Below are 21338 nucleotides of genomic sequence, written 5' to 3'. Positions count from 1 at the left end.
TTCTGGTTCTTGAGCTATGGATAACGAAAAAAACGTCGCGAACGTACGGACGTACGAACGTACGTACACACGCACGCACAGACATCTTTCGAAAAATCTTTTATTTCGACTCTAGGGATCTTGAAACCTCGAGAAATGTCAAAATTTTCAATTTGACCAATCGTACCCATTACAATAACTTCCTATGGGAAGTTAAAAAGAGGCTGGGTGCGACCCACACAGATAACTTCTCATCCCGTCTGTCCATAATAAAATAAGCTAGCAGCCATAATCTCAAGTTTTTAAAAAGATATATGAGGCGGTATTCATTTTTTATCAACTTTGAGTAACGTTTTTTTAGGTTTTTTTTTTTAAACTGTCAATTTTATTTTACTTAAAATTTCACCAGATGGTAAAAACGTTATTTTTCGTTGCACTAAACAGTTTTGGAGATGAAATCATTTTTTATATGCAAAATTTTCGAGCTGACAAACATTTTTTTCAGTTTTTTAAATAAATATTCACCGAACTCGCCTCCCAATAAGTTCCGCGTGCTGTGTGGCATGTGGCACCGTCTTGTTGAAAGTCAAGTCACGCTCTTGCATTTTGGGCAACAAAAAAGTTGGATATCATCTCACGGTAGCGCTCACCATTCTTAATTACGTTACGATTCACATCATCTTTAAAGAAGTACGGTCCAATGATGCCACCAGCACATAAACCGCATCAAACTGTGACTTTTTTTGGATACATTTGTAGCTCTTGCAATGCTTATAGCTGATATTAACTCCAAAATCGACGATTCTGCTTTTTTACGTACCCATAGACCAAACTGAAGATGTTTGACAGTGAAACAAAACACGCCGAAAGCTGTTTAAACCAGTGTAACCAGAAAGATAACAGCTAAAAAATCACCCTTTATATATTATATATAGATTGGCTTAAGTGGACGTTATATTCACTTCTTTTCAGAATTGCATTTTTACTTATATAGCACTTGTTTAACTAACACATCAGTAAAACATCAATAATTAATTCAATTCGAAAATTCTGTTTGAAGGAAATACATTTTATTTGTTCTTATACTCAAGATTACATAATACAATGTTGTATATACATACATACTTTTTTCTTGCTTAAATAAGGAAATAAAATAAAATAGTTTTTGTTTTTTAAATTACTAATTTTCAGTTTTCACCCTCGTTGGACTGAAAATAGGCACTGCGTTCTGAAGCCGGACTGGGAGCTGGGCTGATTGCCGGACTACGATTTACAGGTGTAGCTGCAGGACTCTGACCAAGCGGTACTACTAACGGTCCAATTGGTTTCCTCGGCCTTGGAGTGCCCCGTGTACCTGGATTAGGCGGACCACCTGGTTTTAATCGTGGCCTGCCAGGACCTCTCTTCACGGGTGTAATAGTCGGCACAAATCCACCCTCACCGCTGTTCGTAAGATGCTCTGTTGTTGTGCCTATTCAGAGGGTTACAAAAAAAGGTGATATTAGAATCCATTACATTAAAGCTAATCACGCTCGGAAAACAAGGATACAAATGAAACATAATGCAATTCGCAACAACGACTTTAATAAAATAATTATGCAACAAATGCAAATACAGGCACGTTTCGGCAGGATGTTTTTGAATCTGCTTTGCATAGTATGGCGGCACGTTTCGGTGACGATGCGGAGAAGTATGGAAAATTGGCACATGCTGGATCTGTGGCTACTCGGTTCGATCCCAGCAATACCAATGAGCTTACTGCAATTATCCTGCAAAAATGTATACATTTTGGGGTCGGTCGGTCGACACAATCAGCCATAAGCCGATTTATTCAATTAACGCTCTGCAGTGCGTGCAAATGTACATCACAGACGCCGGAGAGAAATGCATTTCTATAAGCTGCTTAACAATTGTCCACATTATGAAAGCCAACAATCGCCATGGCCATTGCATCACATCACATCGAATGGAGTGGAGTGGAATGGAATGGCATCACCAGGACGATAGCCAACGTTATTCCCATCCGAGCAATGATACTTAATCATAAACATCCATTAGCCGTTAAGTACATTCGTCCTTGTTTGGGGATTTTCCGTATAAGGTACATTATAATGTAGGGACAGACTAAATGTCTGCATTTTATTATCGGACAAAATCATCGGCAAAATATTCCGGATTCTTGTACCTTATCCCAGGATCTGATCTGTGCAAATATTTAGACTTTGGCTCTATCTGAATGGTTGTGACGAGGTGTGAGATAACTATGCACATCACCCCAAAGAAAACATGCATACAATTCCAGAATCCAGAAAGAAGAGTGGAAGATGGGGGAAGCACGTGCGGTTAAGTCGCACACACATCAACAATGTAACATGAGCCAAGCCGAATCCGGAATGGGGGAGGCTGTAGACAACAGGAATATATAAGTGTTGTGTCATAAACGAATGACAGGTCCTTATTAAAAGGTTGAAAGGGAGGACGGATTGTCGATGTGCATGTGTATACATTTCTACGTGACTGCTTTAAATGCTTTATTTTGTTAAATCGTGATTAAGATGATGCTACTTGAGGGTTTCCGTTCTGGTATATTAGGTACTTAAAAACTAAATGTTGGCTATATTTTTCGGTTGTATAGATCCTTTTCCGGGGATCTATTTAAAAATTAGGATACTTTACTTACCACCCAAATTGGATTCATTCGATGGCGTCGATCTTACTGGGGTTGAGCCTGATCTACACAGAGAACCATTTCCGCCGCCGCGACGAGATCCTCGCGGTCGTCCTCGTTTTGTTCCACGTGGATGGTGACGTCTGCGCGAACGTCCAATTGATTCGAAGTGATTGAACATGCCTGGAAATAATAAAAACAGATTTTAATAAAAACAAATTAATTTTGAAGTAGCTACATTTACATAGTTTAGTTTGTATTTTATTCGTATCTTATCAATACAGTGAAGCTTTTATATTGTACATTAAACGTACAGAGTTTACAAAGATCTGTTGTGCATATGTTAGATACTTAAACCGGGGAATTACTAAAAGACTTTTAAAATTGACAACAAGTCAACTGGTTGGTGGGTTAGAGGTAAATCCGAAAATAAAGTTAAGGGTTTTTTAATGCTGTTTTGAATCAAAACGGCGCCGCCGTATCCTATAGACATACCGTACCACATTATTAACTCCAACAGCTATTTTTCTGTTACTTTCGGAGTCAGAATTACAAAAATTTGAACACCCTTAAGTAACTAAGTAAGTAACGTATTCTTATGCTTATTCTTATGCTTATTCTTAAGCTTTTGGGGTGCCTACGGCATGGCAGATCGCGTAGTTGTTAATTGCCTAAAACTTGGCTTAGGCCAGCAATGCAACTTTCTTGCCATATCGTAGTTCTTCCTTTACCTTCCAAATAAAGGAGATCTTACAAAGTGGGAAAACTGAAGAGGAATTGACGTTCTACCAGCCGTTGCCAAAATAGTAGCAAAATTCATTCTGGAACGCATCAATGAACACCTTGAGGCCACACTCGATGCCGAACAAGCAGGGTTCCGCGCTGGATCCTCCTGTATTGATCATATTAACACCCTTCGGACCATTATTGAACAGTGCATTTAATATTGATCACCACTACACCTGCTGTTCATCAACTTCGAGAAGGCCTTTGATGGCTTTAACAGGGAGTATATCTGGTTAGCTTTGCGGAGTAGAGGCATCCCAGAAAACTAATTGCTATTATTAAAGCAGCATATGATGAATCGAAGTGATACGTTCTGCACGATGGTAGGTTGAAAGATGATTTTAAAATCCGAAGCGGAGTCAGACAGGGCTGTATTCTGTCGCCAATATTGTTTTTGTTGGTGATAAACGATGTACTGCGGTTAGCTCTGTCAGGTAGCGGAGGGATCCAATGGACTTTGAAATCCTATTTAAAGCACTTGGATTACGCGGACGATGTTTACTTATTCTCTCATAGGATCATGGATCTCCATCCAATGACAACAAGTGTTAACAGAGAAGCAAAACAAAAATGACCAGCCTCGGAACCCATCCTCTCAAATAAATATTTTTTCGCAACCTGTGGAAAAAGTCGAGACCTTTCAATACCTTGGAAGTACCGTTTCCATCGAAGGCAGAACCGAACAAGACGTCATCCGCCGCATCGGCAAAGCAAAAGCGGCGTTCGGTATGCTGTCAAAAATTTATAGGAATAACTCTATCAGCTTAAGAACAAAGCTACGACTGTTTTACACAAATGTCGAATCTGTGGGTGCAGCACTTGGAAGGTTACTTCAGCCATAACAAGAAAGCTGCAAACCTTCGTGAATATCCTAAGGATCAAATTTTTCATAGAAGGACAGGTCAGGAAACTATAGAATATTTAATACGAAGACGTAAGTGGAAATGGATTGGACATACAAGGTAACGACTGCATTGCAGGCCAATGCAGTTGAATCCGCTCACACAAGAAGGAAAAAGATCTGGACGACCGAGAAGCACATGGCGCAGAACAGTCAACAGCGTCCGAGTAAATTTTCGGTTGAAAACTACAGCTAAGTTCTTTGCGGTTCCAACGAAGATGATGGCGAGAAAGTATAAATGCTTTCGCTTATTCCTAGAAATAACAAAACTTTTTGATTTATGTTGGCTTTAGAACTAAACCATGATTGTCCGACCAGCGTTTAATTACTTCAAAGTCTTCATTCAATAAAACTGCAGTATGTTGGATAAGTCTCAACGGACAACTTAAGTAAGACTGAGCATCATCAGCGTAAAAATGAATAGTGCAGTGTTTTAACAATAGAAAGGAGTTCATTGAAATAAATGGAGAATAGCAGCGGACCGAGAATAGATCCCTGTGGTACTCTACTACAATTTAATAAAAATACGAAAAGAGTTTTATTGAATTCGACAGATTGTAGTTTATTGGTTAAGTAAGAGTTTATTAGTAAGACTCCAATAGAAGAAAAGTAAAACTAGTTTAAGAGTTTCTCACAAAGTAAAGAATGGTTTACCACATCAAAGGCCTTTGGAAATCATAAAGTCTTGAAATGTTATATACTGAAGATGGTGTTTCGAATATCCTCTGTGACACTTATTAACGCTGTGATACAACTAATTTTCTTACGAAAGCCGAACTTCTTGGAAGTTAAGAAATGTTCATGGTTGAAAAATATAGGTATTTGAAAATACCTAGGGACTTAGACACTGGTATAATCTTTGCCTTTTTCTATTGAATATGAAACTAATTTGTCTACAAAATTCAATTAAATATATGAGTTCAATTAATAGGCTAGACACTTTCGACCACATCTTCAAACAAATAGTAGTAAATTTAAACGTCTATTTGAAATTTCTCTATTATAAACTGCTTGCTGTAGTGGTATTGAAAGTGATGTTGGCTTAAATATCAGCTAAATTTGTTTGGTGCTTCGGCAATTATAAAACGACTTTTTTTCGAAACACAATTTAGTTGATAAGAAATGTCAACACGAAACCTCTTCCATTGCTTGTAGGCCAAATCGCAGTGTTTCAATTATAATTTTATCTCTTCGGCGAAACAAGGATTCCTGAATGGAAGGGAGCTTTTAGTTTTTAAATTATTATGCATATTGAATATTCACATTACTGTTGAGTGTTGATATATTCAATTTGTTGGTCAGGTGACGACTGTGAAAAAATAGGATCCAAATTTACAGTCATAACATCAAAATTTAGTAAAGTTCGTAGATTAGAAAAAAAAGCTCATGTCTAGAAAACACTGAAACTGATAATTGGTCATAAAGTAAAGGTTGCTTACTGGCAATAAACAGATCTAGGTATGTAGATTCTAAATTAGAAACATGAATTTTTCTAAGTGTTAGAAAATATTAGAAACAACACTCTGTTTAATATATATAAAAGGTTGAAGTTATAACCTTTCGTTGTTCACAAAACACTTTAGTCGAAAATTACTTTTTTTAGTTTTTAGTTGTTTTTGTATGTGTTTGTTTTTCTTTTTTAAAGTTATCAATTGGATTTTTGTAGTACACGTGGCATGATGGTTAGCTCGTTGGACTGTCATGCAAGGGGTCTTGGGTTCAATCCCTGCGTGTTCCACCTTAATTTAAAAAAAATAATTTTCGCGGGTACTGCCTCTTGCGAGGAATTGACAATTTCTTCTTCTTCTTAATTCTTGTCATGAAAATTGCTTTCTCAAATTAGCCGTTCGGGTTCGGCCTAAAATTGTAGGTCCCTTCCATTCCTGACAAAAGTACTCGCACACAGGAATGGTTGCGAGTTGCAAGTCACTAGGCCCTGGTTTACAACGGACTGTTGCGCCAGCCAATTTATTTATTATTAATTGGATTTTTTCAAAAAACACTACGAGTTAGTTATACAATATTTTTCATATTCAAGGATATTTTTCAGTTAAAACCCATTTTTTATATTTTTCTAAACAAATTATTTAGCGGGTGATTGCCAAACCCTTATCTATTAGCCAAGATCTTGGCTATAGCAATAAATTAGTCATATTTTTTTGCCTAAAAAAACGCCCTATAGGCGAGAAAACATGCGTAGAGTGGTATTTTAAACTTGAATTCTATATGAGAATGAGAATATATAATTAGTGTAGTCCTAGAGGTACCCGACATGACGTATAGAAGGCGGTTGATGTTTGAAAGAATGACTATTGTAAGGAGTACCAACTTTATAAGGCTTAAGTTTGAATAGTGAACACTTTCAGTGAATTTGTAAACATGAACAAATTTAGTCATCGTTATGAGATAAACTGCTTTCAATATCAAAGTGGAGCTAGATTATACTCTGGGGGAGTCTACTCCTTCGATTACAACAGTAAAATACTGGATGAGCTGCCAAGGCCAACATCGCACCGTTCGACCAAATAAGGTGACCACGCCGGAAATGGTAAAGAAAATCCAAAAAATTGTAATCAAATCAAAATGCAAAATTTGGAAGAGTGGTTAATAATTTTCTATAAATCTGTAAACCTTTGAAGGTCGGAGAGGCAGTAGGGTGCTAGAAAACAACCTGTTAGGTTGTGCTTTTGTAAATAAAAAGATCTGTTGTGCTCTAATCGGTCAATTTAGAGTAAAAAAAAATCAGTGGGTTTAAAAATTCATCGATTAATCAAGGTGAGTAGATAAGAAAAAAGTGTTTTTATCAACATAAATAATAAAACTCGGGAAAAAAAAAGTTAAAAAGTGCAAATATCCATATAAAATGTTTAAACATGTTTGTGCTTATTTGCAATAGAGGTTTTTTAAAATGAGTATGTATACTTATAGATGTTCTTTTAGAAGAAACAAAAGCTAGAAGTGAAAGCCTCTGTTGCAATTTGAAGTTTTTTAATTAATTGTATAAGAAACGAGGTTGTGTAGGTTGAAAAAAAATCTTTTCAGAAATTGTAATTAAAAAAAAAATGTTGTTGGATAAATTTATAAGTAGTAATGACAAAGATTTCGGTAAAAAATTTGATCACATTGTTGACTTTGTTATGGAAGTAACGGCTTGCCTTACTGACAATAGAAACAAAATTAAAACAGAGCTCCGGAACTTCAAGACCCATCTACGTAGTAAGTGGATAATGTTTTCTAAGAACAATAAACGACGTGTAGCAAATAAAAAAAGTTGGTTGGAACAGAGTTTTATGTTCCAAAAATCATGTGTTCCTATTGTGGGGATTGGAAGACGTACGTTAGAGTTTGAAGAGTGCAGTGGTCAAACAAAACGTAGAAAAACGACTAGCTTGCGCTTTGAGATTCCTGCAAATGCCTTGGTTTTTGCTGCTTAGATGCCTTTCAGAGCTTCAGGTAAAAGTCAAAAAGCAGAAGTTTTTAAGAAAGTTGCAGAGTCACATACCTACGGAAAAGATTGCCTTTATTTAAATATTAATTCAAAAATTAAAAAATTGTCACCACGAGAAGCACTTTCAATGATCATTGAAGCTTAACTGTGCAATAGATCTGTTTCCATCATATAAAATGATTCAGGCAGAAAAGTCTTTATGCTATCCTAATAATGTTTCTGTTAGTGAAACTAAAGCTGTTATGTCTCTTCAGTCGCTGCTTGACCACACAGCCAATCGCTTACTTAATTCTCAGCAAAATATTTTTTTCGTTTTGCACTGTAAATCTATCTGACGAGATTGTTTTAATTTCAAAATAGGGGTTCGGTGGAAGTTCCAGACATAAGCAGTACAAGCAAAAGTACATTAATCTTGAATACGGAAAAGAAACTAATGAACTTGTTAAGAAAAAAAAAGAGAAAATTGGTAGCAAAATCAGGAACTTAATAAGTTCATTAGTTTATTTAAACGGAAATTCATATAAAGGTTGATGGAAAATTATGCAATTCTTTAACTGATACAAATTCTACACTCAGATGCTTTTTATGTGGTGCAACGTCAAAAGACTAAAATCTTAATCTAGTTGGTCAAAAAGAAACACTTGGCATTTCTGTACTACACTCATGGATTAGAACTTTTGAGTATATATTGCATCTTTTATACAAATTACCAATAGCTTCTTGGCGTGTCAGTAAAAAAAATAATTAATCTTTGAAGAAAATAAAATTAGAATACAGACAGAATTCAAGAGTCAAATGTCTCTCATTGTAGACAAACCAAAGCGTGGTTTCGGAAAAAGCAATGACCGAAACGTAGCTCGAAAGTTTTTCCAAAATTATGAAACGTCTGCAAAAGTGACAGGAGCTCTCGGAGCTTACACTCAGAGAAAAATGGCAACGTAAATTGTAATGCGATTCCTTTTGAATTTACGTTGTAGGCCACTTCGAAAAAACAACTATAAATCAAAGTAAAACTACTTAGCTTTAAATACGAAACCTATTAAACAAGGTGTTTTACTACGAAATATAAAATGATGAATGAATAAAAAATAAACGCGTTCAAATTATTGTATTTTTTTGGTTGAAAATATTTCAAACGAAAAACAACGTTGATTTAAAGACGAAACCCCTTTAATTTAAAGTAGAAAATCTTTGTTTCTTATTCAAAGAAGAAGTCATTTAAATCAAAGTTAAAACGTTGTTAAATCAAAGTCGGAACAAAATTTGGTCTCTTTGAATTAATTAATGAGCACATTGATTCAAATTCGTTTTCTCTACATCATAACAATTTAAAAAAAAATAAGGCGAAAAAATGTAGTTTTAAATGCGTTTCGACTTTAATTTAAAGTAGAACATTTTAATTTTTGATCCAAAGGTGAAATAATTTGAATTAAAGTTAAAACATCATTAAATCAAACTGGCGAAATTACTTAGTTAACTTTAAATCAAGCGGTGGGAACTTTTAATTCAAACTCTTTTTCCCCTTATCAAATAAAAAAAAATAGACAAGAAACAACGTAAGTTCAAAGTTGAAACAAATTTGATTCAAAGTAGAAAATATTTATTTTTCATTCAATGACGGAACTACTTCAAATCAAAGTTTTAACGACATTAAATCAATCTCAAAATTTGTTTTAATTCAAGTAATGATCACTTTTGAATTAAATGCGTTTTCCCTTTACCATAGTACCAAAATCATCTGTGATAGAAAACAAAATATCTGAGAAAGTAGTTCAGAGAATCCATACTTTTGATGTTAAATCTATTAATGTTTATATGATGTCACTTCGTTTTCAGTTTAAGTCACTCTTTGATATACCAGGAATTTTGAAGGTTACCTTAGAAAATCAAGAAAAGCATTTAAATCAGGATCATATCAAAAAAAGATGTTTCAAACAAATTTCATTATACCCTATACTTTATATTTTGACGATTTTCAAAATTATAATCCCCTTTACTCACACATCATCTATATGTGCTTGCTATTATACATTTCTAACTCTTCCTCAGTATTTACAATCCCAGTTAAAGTTTTTATTCCATGCTGCTTTTAATTCATAAAATTATTTAAAAAAGTTTGGGAATGAAGTAGCTTTTTATCCTGTTCATAATTTTTATTTCGATTGGATGCATGACGTCCTGGAAGGGGTTATCGTATATGATGTTTGTAACATTTTAATGGGCTTAATTGAACATAAAAATATATCTTTGCAAATTTTGAATAGCAGAAAACAAATTTTTCAATACGGGGAAACCGAAATAGGAAATCTTTCTTCTCCCATCGATATGAAAAGACTAAAATCCTTTAATTTGAAAATGACACTTTGTCAAGTATTGTGCTTTCTTCATTTTTTGCCATTAATGGTAGGTGATTTGATTGATCCAAAAAATTCATACTGGATATTGTTGGCAAAACTTGTAAAAATGTTTGATTTGTTATTTAAAACTCAGTTTAGTGATAATGACTTGAAAACTTTAAGAACACCATACGCATTGTGTTAAGTTGTTTGGGCGAACTTTAAAACCCAAACACCACTTTTTGGTACATTACCCTTCAGCAATTAAAAAATGTGGGCCTTTAAATTACGTCTGGGTAATGCGGTTTGAAGCTAAACATAAGAAGGGTAAAGCTTACCTTAGTAATATTACATCTATAATCCATAAATAATGGAAAAGCTTTTACCAAAAATAAATATTTGTAACAAATGTAACCAATAAATAAGCCTTCTGCAAACTTTTAATTGAAAAAAAAAATAGCTTTATCCAAAATATATGTAAGTGTAAGAATTATTTTTGTAAGAATTGTGAAATAAATAAATACGAATCTAACAATAAGATCAAAATCTATGTATCTTTTTTCAAAAGCCTTAAGTAAAGTTTGCATTAACTTTCTTAAATTTTTGCCAAAGGTTGCTTGTCCTTTTTCCAATTTTCAGCTGTTTATTCTTTGTTTTTAGTTTTCAGAAAATACGGCTGATCTCAGGTAATCTTATCATGTTAAATAAAAACACAATACATTTTTCATTTATTTTTTAATTTAAACCTAGTATATTATATAAATAACAATTACTTCATTGAAAAATGATGATATTAATCCCGAAAACATAAGACAATGTATTCTGTTTTTAATTAAAATAATTTCCCTTTAATCTGTAATATTTCCATTTTCATTTACAGGAATACCTAATGTTTTAAAACACCAAATTTGATATTTTTTGTATTACTTTGCAATTAAATTCCAAATTAAAAGGAAATTATATTGAAAAGTAATACGAATTACATAAAATTCGACGTTTTTAAGTACTTAATTGAAATTGGATTCATATTTGATTCAAAGTGACTACATATTTGATTCAAAGTGGCGACACATTTGATTCAATGTGGCGACGTATGTGATTCAAAGTGGCGACATATTTGATTTAAAGTTACAACGTATTTAATTCAAATACGTTCATACTTGATTCTAAGTTGAAACGTGAGGAAAAACGTTAACGTTAATTGGTTACGTAGCCACTCAAATTAAAGTTGAAACAACATTGATTCAATATATTTCGGCATTAGGCTAAAAACATTGTGATTTAAACTTTGATTCAAAGCAGAACTCAATTGATTTTACTACGATTTCACAACAATCGAAAATCAAAGTGTATCTGCTTTGATTCAATCATTTTCTACTTGAGGCTATAAATATTGTGATTTTACATTGATTCAAAGTGGTTTCCATTGATTTTACGTTGTTTTTTGGCTCAGTGTATAAGACTATTTTATATGATACTACAAGCCATATCAAGCTTTATTATCAACTCTGAAAAATTCAAAAATTACTGCCAAGGCGCCGCTTTTTTATATGTAGAATTATATCCGTGGATGCCAATGACCCCAACTGTACACAAAATCCTAAAATTATCAATAACCAAGAAATTATCAGGCCCAAGAGGCCAGGAACAGAACTTTAAAACATACCGGGAATATTTTAGTAGAAAGACATCCAGAAAAGATAACAACATTACTAATATTTTTAATCGTTTATTTATCTCATCTGATCCATTTATGAGTTTTATGAGCTCATTACCTGTTGTGAATTTATTAAAAAAAGAACGTTAAAAACTTATACTTTTCTTTATCTACTTTGTAAAATATTAGTTTATTAATGAATTGTATTTCCTTTACGCTCTCCATACAACCGGCCCCAGCGTCCGTCGACTGAAAGTGCGCGAGCTAGCAGACATGGTAGTAATTTCAAAAAGCTCTGTATGTCGAAAATTGACTGAAATAAAAATTGGACATGAGAAATCTGTGCGCAAGATGGGTTCGCGGTTACTCACAATGCAATGGAACGAAAATGGGTTGGGGTCGAAATACTATATGGATCAAAATACCGTATTTTAAAAAAAGGTATGTACAAAATACTGCATGATCAAAATTCTGTATTTCAAAATGCTGAACACTTTACTTTTTTTAAGAAAACATCATAATAATTTTTCATTTTGAGACACATTCTTTTAAATGTACAGCATTTTGAAACACAGCATATTAAACATACAGTATTATGACCATACTACAGTATCGTGCGGTACAGAATTTTGAACATACAGTATTTTAAAATACAGCATTTCGACACGCTGATTTAATCGAGTATTTGGCGAAGTTTCACAGCAATAAAGCAGAGCTTTTGCATCGATGTATAACTATGGATAAAACATGAGTCCATCATTTCACACCTGAGACGAAGAAACAGTCAAAACCATAATTTTCATTGATTATCTTCAGAAATTAATAACAAGGGAGCGCAGCGGGTCGAAATACTGTATTTTAAAATACTGTATGGTTAAAATTCTGTATTTTATTGTATGATACTGTATATTCATAATACTGTATGGTTAATATACTGTATCTCAAAATGCTGTGTTGTCAAAATACTGTATCTGATAATACTGTATCTCAAAATTCTTCTTCTTAAAATGCTGTATGAGCAAATTATTATCCAAAAATACTGTATTTTTGCAAAATTCCGCTCTTAAGCTTCTATTATAGAGAAGAACAAAAAAAGAACTCGATTTCCAGTGCGCCTTTTTTACATTATCAAAACGATTTTTATTTACAGAATTTTAAAATACAGAATTTTGGTATCTAGAATTTTAAGATAAAGAATTTTGAGCTACAGTATTTTGAAATACACTATTTTGAGATACAGTGTTTTGATCCATACAGGATTTCGAACCCAACCCGAATAACAATTAACGGCGAGTATTTTCACGAACTTCTTGCAGGGCTTGTGCTACAAAACCAAAACGGCTTCATTTGGAGAAAAAGAAAGTTTTATTTCATCAAGACACCAGTTTAATTACTGTAAATCGAGTTATAGTCAAATTGTTCCAGATTTAGCCCCCTCAGATAATTTTGCATTTCCGAATTAAAAAAATGGCTCGGTGGTAAAAGATGTGCCAACCATGAAGAGTTGGGGTCTGCGGTTGATGGCTATTTTGAGGAACTTGACTGATACCCTGTATAAACAGGGTATCAAAGCTATTTTACATCGCTGGGAAAAGTGTGTCGAGCTAAACGGAGACTTTGTAGAGAAATAAAGATGTTTTTTCTATATCCAAGAATCTTTGACTTTGTTTCGACTCTTATAATGGTGTGTACATTCAAAAGTATTTTTTCAAATGCTCTTTAAAAATTACGTTTAAGATAGCTAAGTTGGGGTCCGTAAAAAAAAACATATTCCCTTATGTTCAAATTTTGTATGCCACATCATGTTTTTTTTGTACTATATTTTGGATGTAGTGTGTAAAAGACTGCAGTATTATTAAACTACACCGCAAGATGTTTAGGTAAGCAAACGAGAATGCAACTTCCTTATGCTGGTAGCACTCACAAAGTATCCTTTTACAAAATGCATCAGGATCGGATTTTCTATTTTCGGACGAAAATTATAAATAAAAAACACTAAAACAAACATGATGTTTTTTAAAACACATGCCATAGATCGATTCGGTTGTTTTTAATTGGTTTTAGAAAAAGTAAAATAAAATGAGCATATGTTCGCAGCACTTCCACACCTTGGTCAAGGTTATACGATTACTATAATACACATTTAATCGAACAATTTCACGGCAGAAGGTTGATTTATAACCTAAATGATACCATTATTAACCCATCAAAAGGTAATCTATCTTTTTTTGTGAGTCCTTTTCAAAAACTAGATTACCCTTTTCATACCTAACTTATATCATGTGTTATGGATATTTGTATCTTTTATTTTATTTTATTTTTAATCGCAAAATTCATTCTGTGTTCTCGATATAACTTTATATTTTTATTTTTTTGTAACAGTAAAACATTCTTTTGAGTTCTTACTCAATGTATGAAGAGGTTTAAGAAGATTGCCTACTTTTCCATAGCTGTGCTCCTTAACGAGCTTGCAATTGAAATCTAGAAAAGTTTGTCAAGAATTTGAATAACCACGCAAACACTGGTAACACAGGTAAGTATCTATACAACAGCACAGTAAAACGTAAAGAATTCATTAAATCAGTTGCATGTTCCCCTACCATCACCCAATCTATTTATGCATCAAAAATTCGTCAGCACGGTCAGGCAGTTAAAAAGGGAAACAGTGGGACAAATAGCTTCAGATCAGTGTTTGTTCTTCAGAAAAAAACTCTAAACATTCTATTAAATCAACTGTTAACATTTTGGGTCTATTAGTTTCGGGTATTTAACTTCAAGGTGCAGTGAAATAAGACCAACTTTCAAAACTTCATGCATCTTAAAAAAGTGAAATAAGGCCGCAGTTGGCCAAGTGAAAGTCTGACAAAGTGAAATAAAGCCGAACTATTTTGAGAAATAAGACCAACTTATTTTTACGTTGGGGTATGTAAGGTAGGCAACCCCCATGCTTGGTCAATGGACACTCTAGAGGATTTGAGGTAGGTGAAAGGTTGAGTGTATGCAAAGTTAATTGACAAACCACACCGTTAAAGATGAAATAAAACCAATTTGACTTTGTTTGAGTGTAATAAGAGCAAATGTTGAAAATTGCATTTCACAGCTGTATATGTGATATGGCGGCGCGCGTTGAAATACAAAATTAAAAAGAGGCTGGGATGCGACCCACACTGATAACTTTCCATCCCGTATGCCAATATGTCTTGCTTAAAAGTTTGTACGTTTTCATGTTGGGTTAAAAAAGTTGTTGAGTTATTTTTAAAAATTTTTAAATTACCAACAATATTTTAAATATAAAAAAATAATTTAGTTTGAAAATCTAGTTTTGTTAAATAGATTTTTAGTCGAAAACAAATTTTTACCAATTTAAGTGCCATTTCTTAAATTTTTACACATTTTACCAAATTTTTTTCTTGAGAATTTTACATTTTTATAAAGAAATGTACTGTTGGATTTTTATAAAAAAAATACTAAACATCGAAAATAATATTTTTTGTGAAATAAAAAGGTTTTAAGAAAAAATGTTTGATTTTTGAAAATAAATGTTTACAAAGTTTTAGTATTGATTTTTTTTTAGGTCTTAATTTTTTGTAAAAAAAACTGTCAATTACATTTTGCTCAAAATTTTACTAAATGTTGACAACAATATTTTTTAAAAGTTAAAAGTAGTTTAAAAAGAATATCTTAAAGTTTAGAAAAGATATTAAAGTCGAGAATCAATTTTTACCAATTATTAAAAATTTTTTTGTTTAGGTTTTTATTTTTTGTAAGAAAATTGTCGATTCGATTTTTCTAAAAAATGTTCAGAATGTTAAAAACAATATTTTTTATAAGTTAAAATTAGGTTGAAGACATAATCTCAAATTTTTAAAAAGACATTTGGATCGAAATCAATTTTTACCAACTTTTTGTTAAATTTTTTTTTAAGTTTTTATTTTTTGTAAAAAAAATTGTCAATTCGATTTTTCTTAAAATTTTAATCAATCTTGACAACAAGATTTTTTGAAAGATAAAAGTAAATTAAAGCCAATATCTCAAAGTTATGAAAAGATATTAAAGCCGAGAATCAATTTTTACCAACTTTTACAAATTTTTTTGTTTACGTTTTTATTTTTTGTAAGAAAATTGTCAATTCGATTTTTCTAAAAAATGTTCAAAATGTTAATAACAATATTTTTTAAAAGATAATAGTAGTTTAAAGCCAATATCTCATATTATTGAAAAGATGCTTGAGTTGAAATTCAATTTTTACCAACTTTGAGTAGTGTTTTTTTTAGGATTTGCTTTTTTATAAGAAAACTCTTAATTTGATTTTTCTCAAAATCTTACCAGATGTTGAAACGTTGTTTTCCATTGGAAAAAAATTGTTTTGGAGATAAAATGCTTTTGTATTCGTAAAATTTTAGGGGTGACAATTTTTGTTTTCAGTTTTTTTTGATTTATAAAAAAAACATTAATTGGATTTTTTCAAAAAATATATTTGTTTGGTTTCACGTTACAATATATAATATAAAATTTAATCCAAGTCTTTAGCGTCCTCGATTTGTGAGATATTTAGAGTTAAACAAAATGTTCACTTTTTTTAAACTGTTATGGTAAAAAAACCACTCACGCAATTTTTTTGAGAACCCTTTTTGCATCTTTCTGCCTTATTATCTGTATAACAAAATTTGTTTGAAGTCGATATCTCTACTGGTTCTTGAGCTTCGGACGACGAAAAATACATCGAAAACGTATGGACGTATGTACACAAACACGCACGGACATTTTTCTAAAAATCTTTTATTTCGACTCTAGGAACATTGAAACGCGGAGAAATGTCAAAATTTTCAATATGACAAATCGGATCCATTACATTAACTTCCTATGGGAAGTTAATAAGGTGGCGTATTAGCTCGTAGGGACTAGTGGCATTAAAACGCGTTCTATGTATCAAAGCATGTAAAGCTCAGAATTTAAATTTATTTTTTTACATTTATCAAACTTTTCAATCAAATGTTCCCATTGTTCGATGAAAATCAAATGTATTTTCAAGTGAGTTCGCTATTTCCTCCAACGGGTTGAGGTTTTTATTTTTACTTGCAGTCATTTTTAAAGATAAGCAAAGCGACATCAAACTGTTTACATTGTGTGGAAATGAATGTTATTTTTATATCAATATAACCCTCTTAAATTTTGAACGGAAAAGAACAACTTTCCTCAAAAGCTTTATCAATAAAATTATTGTTTTTGTTTTAATCAATAAATCTAGAAGTTAGGTAGGTCATATTTTTGAATCAAATTTTATTCTTATCAATACACTTTATCTTTTGGATGTATATGTTTTAAATAATACCTAAGATCACATTTAATAGACCCGCAGGCTTGAAATAGAATTTTAATTTTGTATCCCATTGTCAGCTTTTTAATAAAACAAACCTGTTAAGTGGAATATTAATCAATATGTAAGAGTTTTCATATCTTCCTCTATCATACATTTTTCTTCGTGTATTTAGTTTTGAGAATTAGCAAAAATTGTAAAGGAAGTTCAAGGATAAGTTAAAAGCTATTAATTCAAATTAAAACGCATTTTTTACCCTTTGGTAATGAATCTCCATGTTTGCTTATAAACAAGGTTAGGGCTTATATTTTTTCGTTACATCAGACTTTCAAGGTATTCATTTTTTAGATAGTTAACTTGCTACAAAATTTATTGTCGGATCATAACTACTTTTGCAATTTTATTACTGAGTGACGCGAAAATAATAGAAATAAGTTCGTGAATAAGAGAACATACTGGAACAAGTTCGGCTTAATTTTATTTATTTTTGTCCAATGTAACAACCGAACATATTGATATTGAAGCTACTCCAAATATTTCGAAATTCGAAAACAGCATTAAGGAATATTAAATGGCGCCTTCATAAAACTCCAATATATACTAAATGCATGCCTTAAGCACCGGTATGTCCCGCACCATTGGAAAATTGCTGAAGTAATCGTCATACCAAAGCAAGGTAAACCACCTACAAAAGTGACGGCTTACAGACCAATATCGCTTTTACCAATTATGGCAAAAGTTTTTGAAAAACTGCTTCTGAAGAAACTTAGCAAAATCATAGAAGAAAGAACGTTAATCCCAAACCATCAGTTTGGCTTTAGAAATAAACATTCCACGATAGACCAAGTTCATAGAATATCGGATGTAATAGAAAAAGCATTAGAAGAAAAACAAGTATGTTCAGCTATTTTCTTAGTTGTTGCTCAAGCTTTTGACAAGGTTTGGCATGAGGGACTTGAGTACAAACTGCAAAGGGATCTTCCCAGGCAGTACTTTGAAATATTAAAATCGTACATCTCAGACCGATTGTTTAGAGTAAGGTACGATCAAGAATACTCGGAATTGAAGAAAATAGAAGCCGGTGTACCACAAGGAGGTGTCCTAGGTCCTACCCTGTATTTACTATACACAAGGGATATTCCAGTTGGTAATCACAACATAATACTTTTCAGATGATACCGCAATTTTGGTACCCGAAAAATGTGTCTCTAGGGCAGCAGTAAAACTACAAAATGTTGTCGAAATAGTGAGAGCTTGGACCGAAAAATGGCGTATCAAACTCAATGAAACAAAATCTTCACATACAACCATTACATATAAAAAGATGAACAACATTCCAATAATCATTTATAATCAAGCTGTACCTTATGCCAATACGGCCAAATACCTTGGAATGACTTTAGATGCAAAGCTTAAGTGGAAATGGAAAGAGCACATCAAAAAGAAAAGAACTAAACTTGAAATATAGAAAAATGTACTGGTTACTTGGTAACAACTCTGATTTATCAAACCAAAACAAAATAATGCTCTATAATCAAGTACTAAGGCCTGTTTGGACAGATGGAATCCAATTATGGGGCTGTACAAAGAAAACAAATACCGAAATCATCCAAAAATTCCAAAACAAAGTCCTTCGTGGAATAGTTAATGTACCTTGGTACATAAGAAATACCGATCTACATCGTGACTTACAAATAGAAATGGTTACAGAAGTTGTTAAAAAATACGCTGAATCGCACAATCAGAGACTGCAAAGTCATACTAATTCTGAAATGGACTCCGTCTTAATTATAAGAAACCATGTTCGGAGATTAAGAAGAACCAAGTCTCATGAGCTTATGGTCTAAAAAAACATGGGAAAGTATTAAAAGTTTAAACTTCCCCCAAAGTGATTGTACAAAATTAAGAGAGAAAAATCGGAAGTCGATAATTCAAGATTGGTCCTGATGAAGAGGTGGTTTTAGTGGTTAAAAGTCCCACACTTTTTTTGAAGATTTTCTCCTGTCAAAAAAAAAGGTGGCGCAACAGTCCATTGTCTCATCTCAAAGTCAAGTTTACTGAGACGGCCCTGCAAGAGGTAGTGCGTACCATTAAGAAGACAATTTATAATATAGAATTTACTCCTGTTACCTTGCAAGATCGATTCATGAATCACTTACTCTCTTAGGTTAGGTTAGGTTAAAGTGGCTGTCCATAATGGAAACGGGAACATAAGGCCAGTTTAATGGCCCATTGTGATACCACATGAATCTTGAGGCTGCCTCCTAAGCTCAATGGAACTAGTTTAAGTGCCTTACGAAACGCGAGAGGCTGATATGATTTAGACCGTTTAGATAGTTAAAGAAGAATTCTCCTAGATAATTGTGACGTTTTGATCAAGACGTCGTCGGTGTTGTAGGTCTTTTCTTGACGACAGTATGTACTTTGACCTCATTAAACGTTAAACCATTTTTGCCGCCTCTGCCTCAATACTCAAAAAAGCCCCATTGACATCACACTGAGTTCTTCCGATTATGTCAGTTTCATCAGCATATGCTAGTAATTGGACAGACTTTTGAAAAATAGTGCCTGCAGAGTTCACGAGGGAGCTCTGTACTTTTCAAAAAAACCGCATGAAAGCGCATCACCTTGTCTAAAGCCTTTTTTGAAATCGAAAGGTTCTGTTAAGTTGTTTCCAACCTTTATGGAGCAGCGTGAATTCTCGATGGTCATCCTGCACAAACGGACGAGTTTGGCAGGGATGCTATTACTAGACATAGCTCTATACAGCTCGTCAATAAAGATGTTGGCATATGCGGCCTGGAAATCGATGAAAAGATGGTGGGTTTCGATTTGGTGTTCTTGGGTTTTTCCAGGTTCTGGCGTAATGTGAATATTTGATCAACTGTGGACTTTCCTGGTCTAAAACCACACTGATAATGACCTATCAGGTTGTTGACGATGGGCTTTAGACGTTCACATATTATAGCAGAGAACATTTTATAGGCGAAGTAGACCGACTCCTCTATAGTTGGTGCAGTTTAGAGCGTCTCCTTTTTTCAGGATCGGGCAAACAATACTGTGGTTCCATTCATCAGGCATGCTTTCTTTCGACCATATCTTACAAATTAGTTGGTGCATGCTCCTAACCATCAATTAACCTTAGCTGCTTTAAAGAGCTCGGCATTCAAGCCATCCGCTCCAGCGGCTTTATTAGACTTCAGCTTAGATATGGCAATTTTAAGGACGGGATTGTTGGCTTTCGTCGTCTATGTTGAATGGATCATCCTGCCTGACAGCGGAATCCGTTTTACAGTCTGCAGAATCGGTCCTTCTATATTATCAGCATTTACTGCCGTTCTACTATGATGTTTCCACTTTCGTCTTTGCAGCCTTCTGTTCTAGGATTATGTTCCTTTGAATTTCGTTCCACTTATTTATAAAACTTTCGAATTTCATTTCTGCTTTAAATCTCTCAAAATCTTCGACCGCACGCTTCTCATGCCCTCTCTTTTTCCTTCTGAGAAGTCGGTGTTCTTCTCGCCTCTTCTGCTCATAGAGCTCATGAACAGCTCTCGTCCTTTAATGAAGCGGCGCTTTGCGTGCCTGTTGTTTGGCTGCATTTGCCTGCCGACATTCCTCATCAAACCAGGGGTTCCTTGTTGGTGGCTGCTTGAAACCAAGCATATTATATATTGCATCTTGGCAATGTTGCCACTGGTTTTCGATACATTGTGTTGGCGGCAGAGAACTTCGAGAGAGGTTACTTCTAACTCGGTCGGAAAACGATTTGGCGATCTCTGGCGATTGTAGCCGTTCAAAGTTGTACCTTCTTCCAGCACCTCCCTGTTTTGCCTTGGGTCTGGAAACCCGAAGTGTTACCTTGGCTACAACGAGGTAGTGTTTCGAGTCGATGTTAGCTCCTCGGAGAGTTCTTACATCCATGATGCTGGAAGCGTGTCTGGCGTCGGTAGCAATATGGGCATTCTGGTTGACGGTAGATTGATCTGGAGAACTCCAAGTTCCTTTGTGGATGTTCAGGTGTGGAAAACGCGTACTGGCTACCATGACAATTCTCCTCGCAGCAAAATCTATTGGCCTGGATCCGTTGTCGGAAGTGTTGTCGTGCAGGCTGTTCTTCCCGATTATTCCACCAAAGATGTTTTCCCTTCCTAGCTTGGCATTAAAATCGCCCAGGACAATTTTAATATCGTAGCTAGGGCACTGCTCATATGTTTTGTCTTAGAGCTCGATGAAAATATCTTTG

General features: G+C 33.7%; 1 protein-coding gene across 1 annotated transcript in view; it reads right to left on the bottom strand.

The window, feature by feature from the left end:
• Nucleotides 1-1012: 1012 nt before the first annotated feature.
• Nucleotides 1013-21338, bottom strand: part of LOC129953126 (chromatin-remodeling ATPase INO80) — a 151823-nt gene continuing 131497 nt past the window's right edge. Inside the window, exons 14-15 of the mRNA XM_056065994.1 lie at nt 2660-2830; nt 1013-1450 (exon numbers count right to left, since the gene is read on the bottom strand). Coding sequence (XP_055921969.1) covers nt 1167-1450; nt 2660-2830 — 455 coding nt within the window. The 3' untranslated portion in view covers nt 1013-1166. The remainder of the gene's footprint in view (nt 1451-2659; nt 2831-21338) is intronic.

Source organism: Eupeodes corollae, chromosome 1, assembly GCF_945859685.1.
Source record: "Eupeodes corollae chromosome 1, idEupCoro1.1, whole genome shotgun sequence".
In the NCBI taxonomy this organism is placed as follows: domain Eukaryota; kingdom Metazoa; phylum Arthropoda; class Insecta; order Diptera; family Syrphidae; genus Eupeodes; species Eupeodes corollae.
Note: the sequence above shows the minus strand (reverse complement) of the source record. Positions and strands in the feature narration are given on the sequence as shown.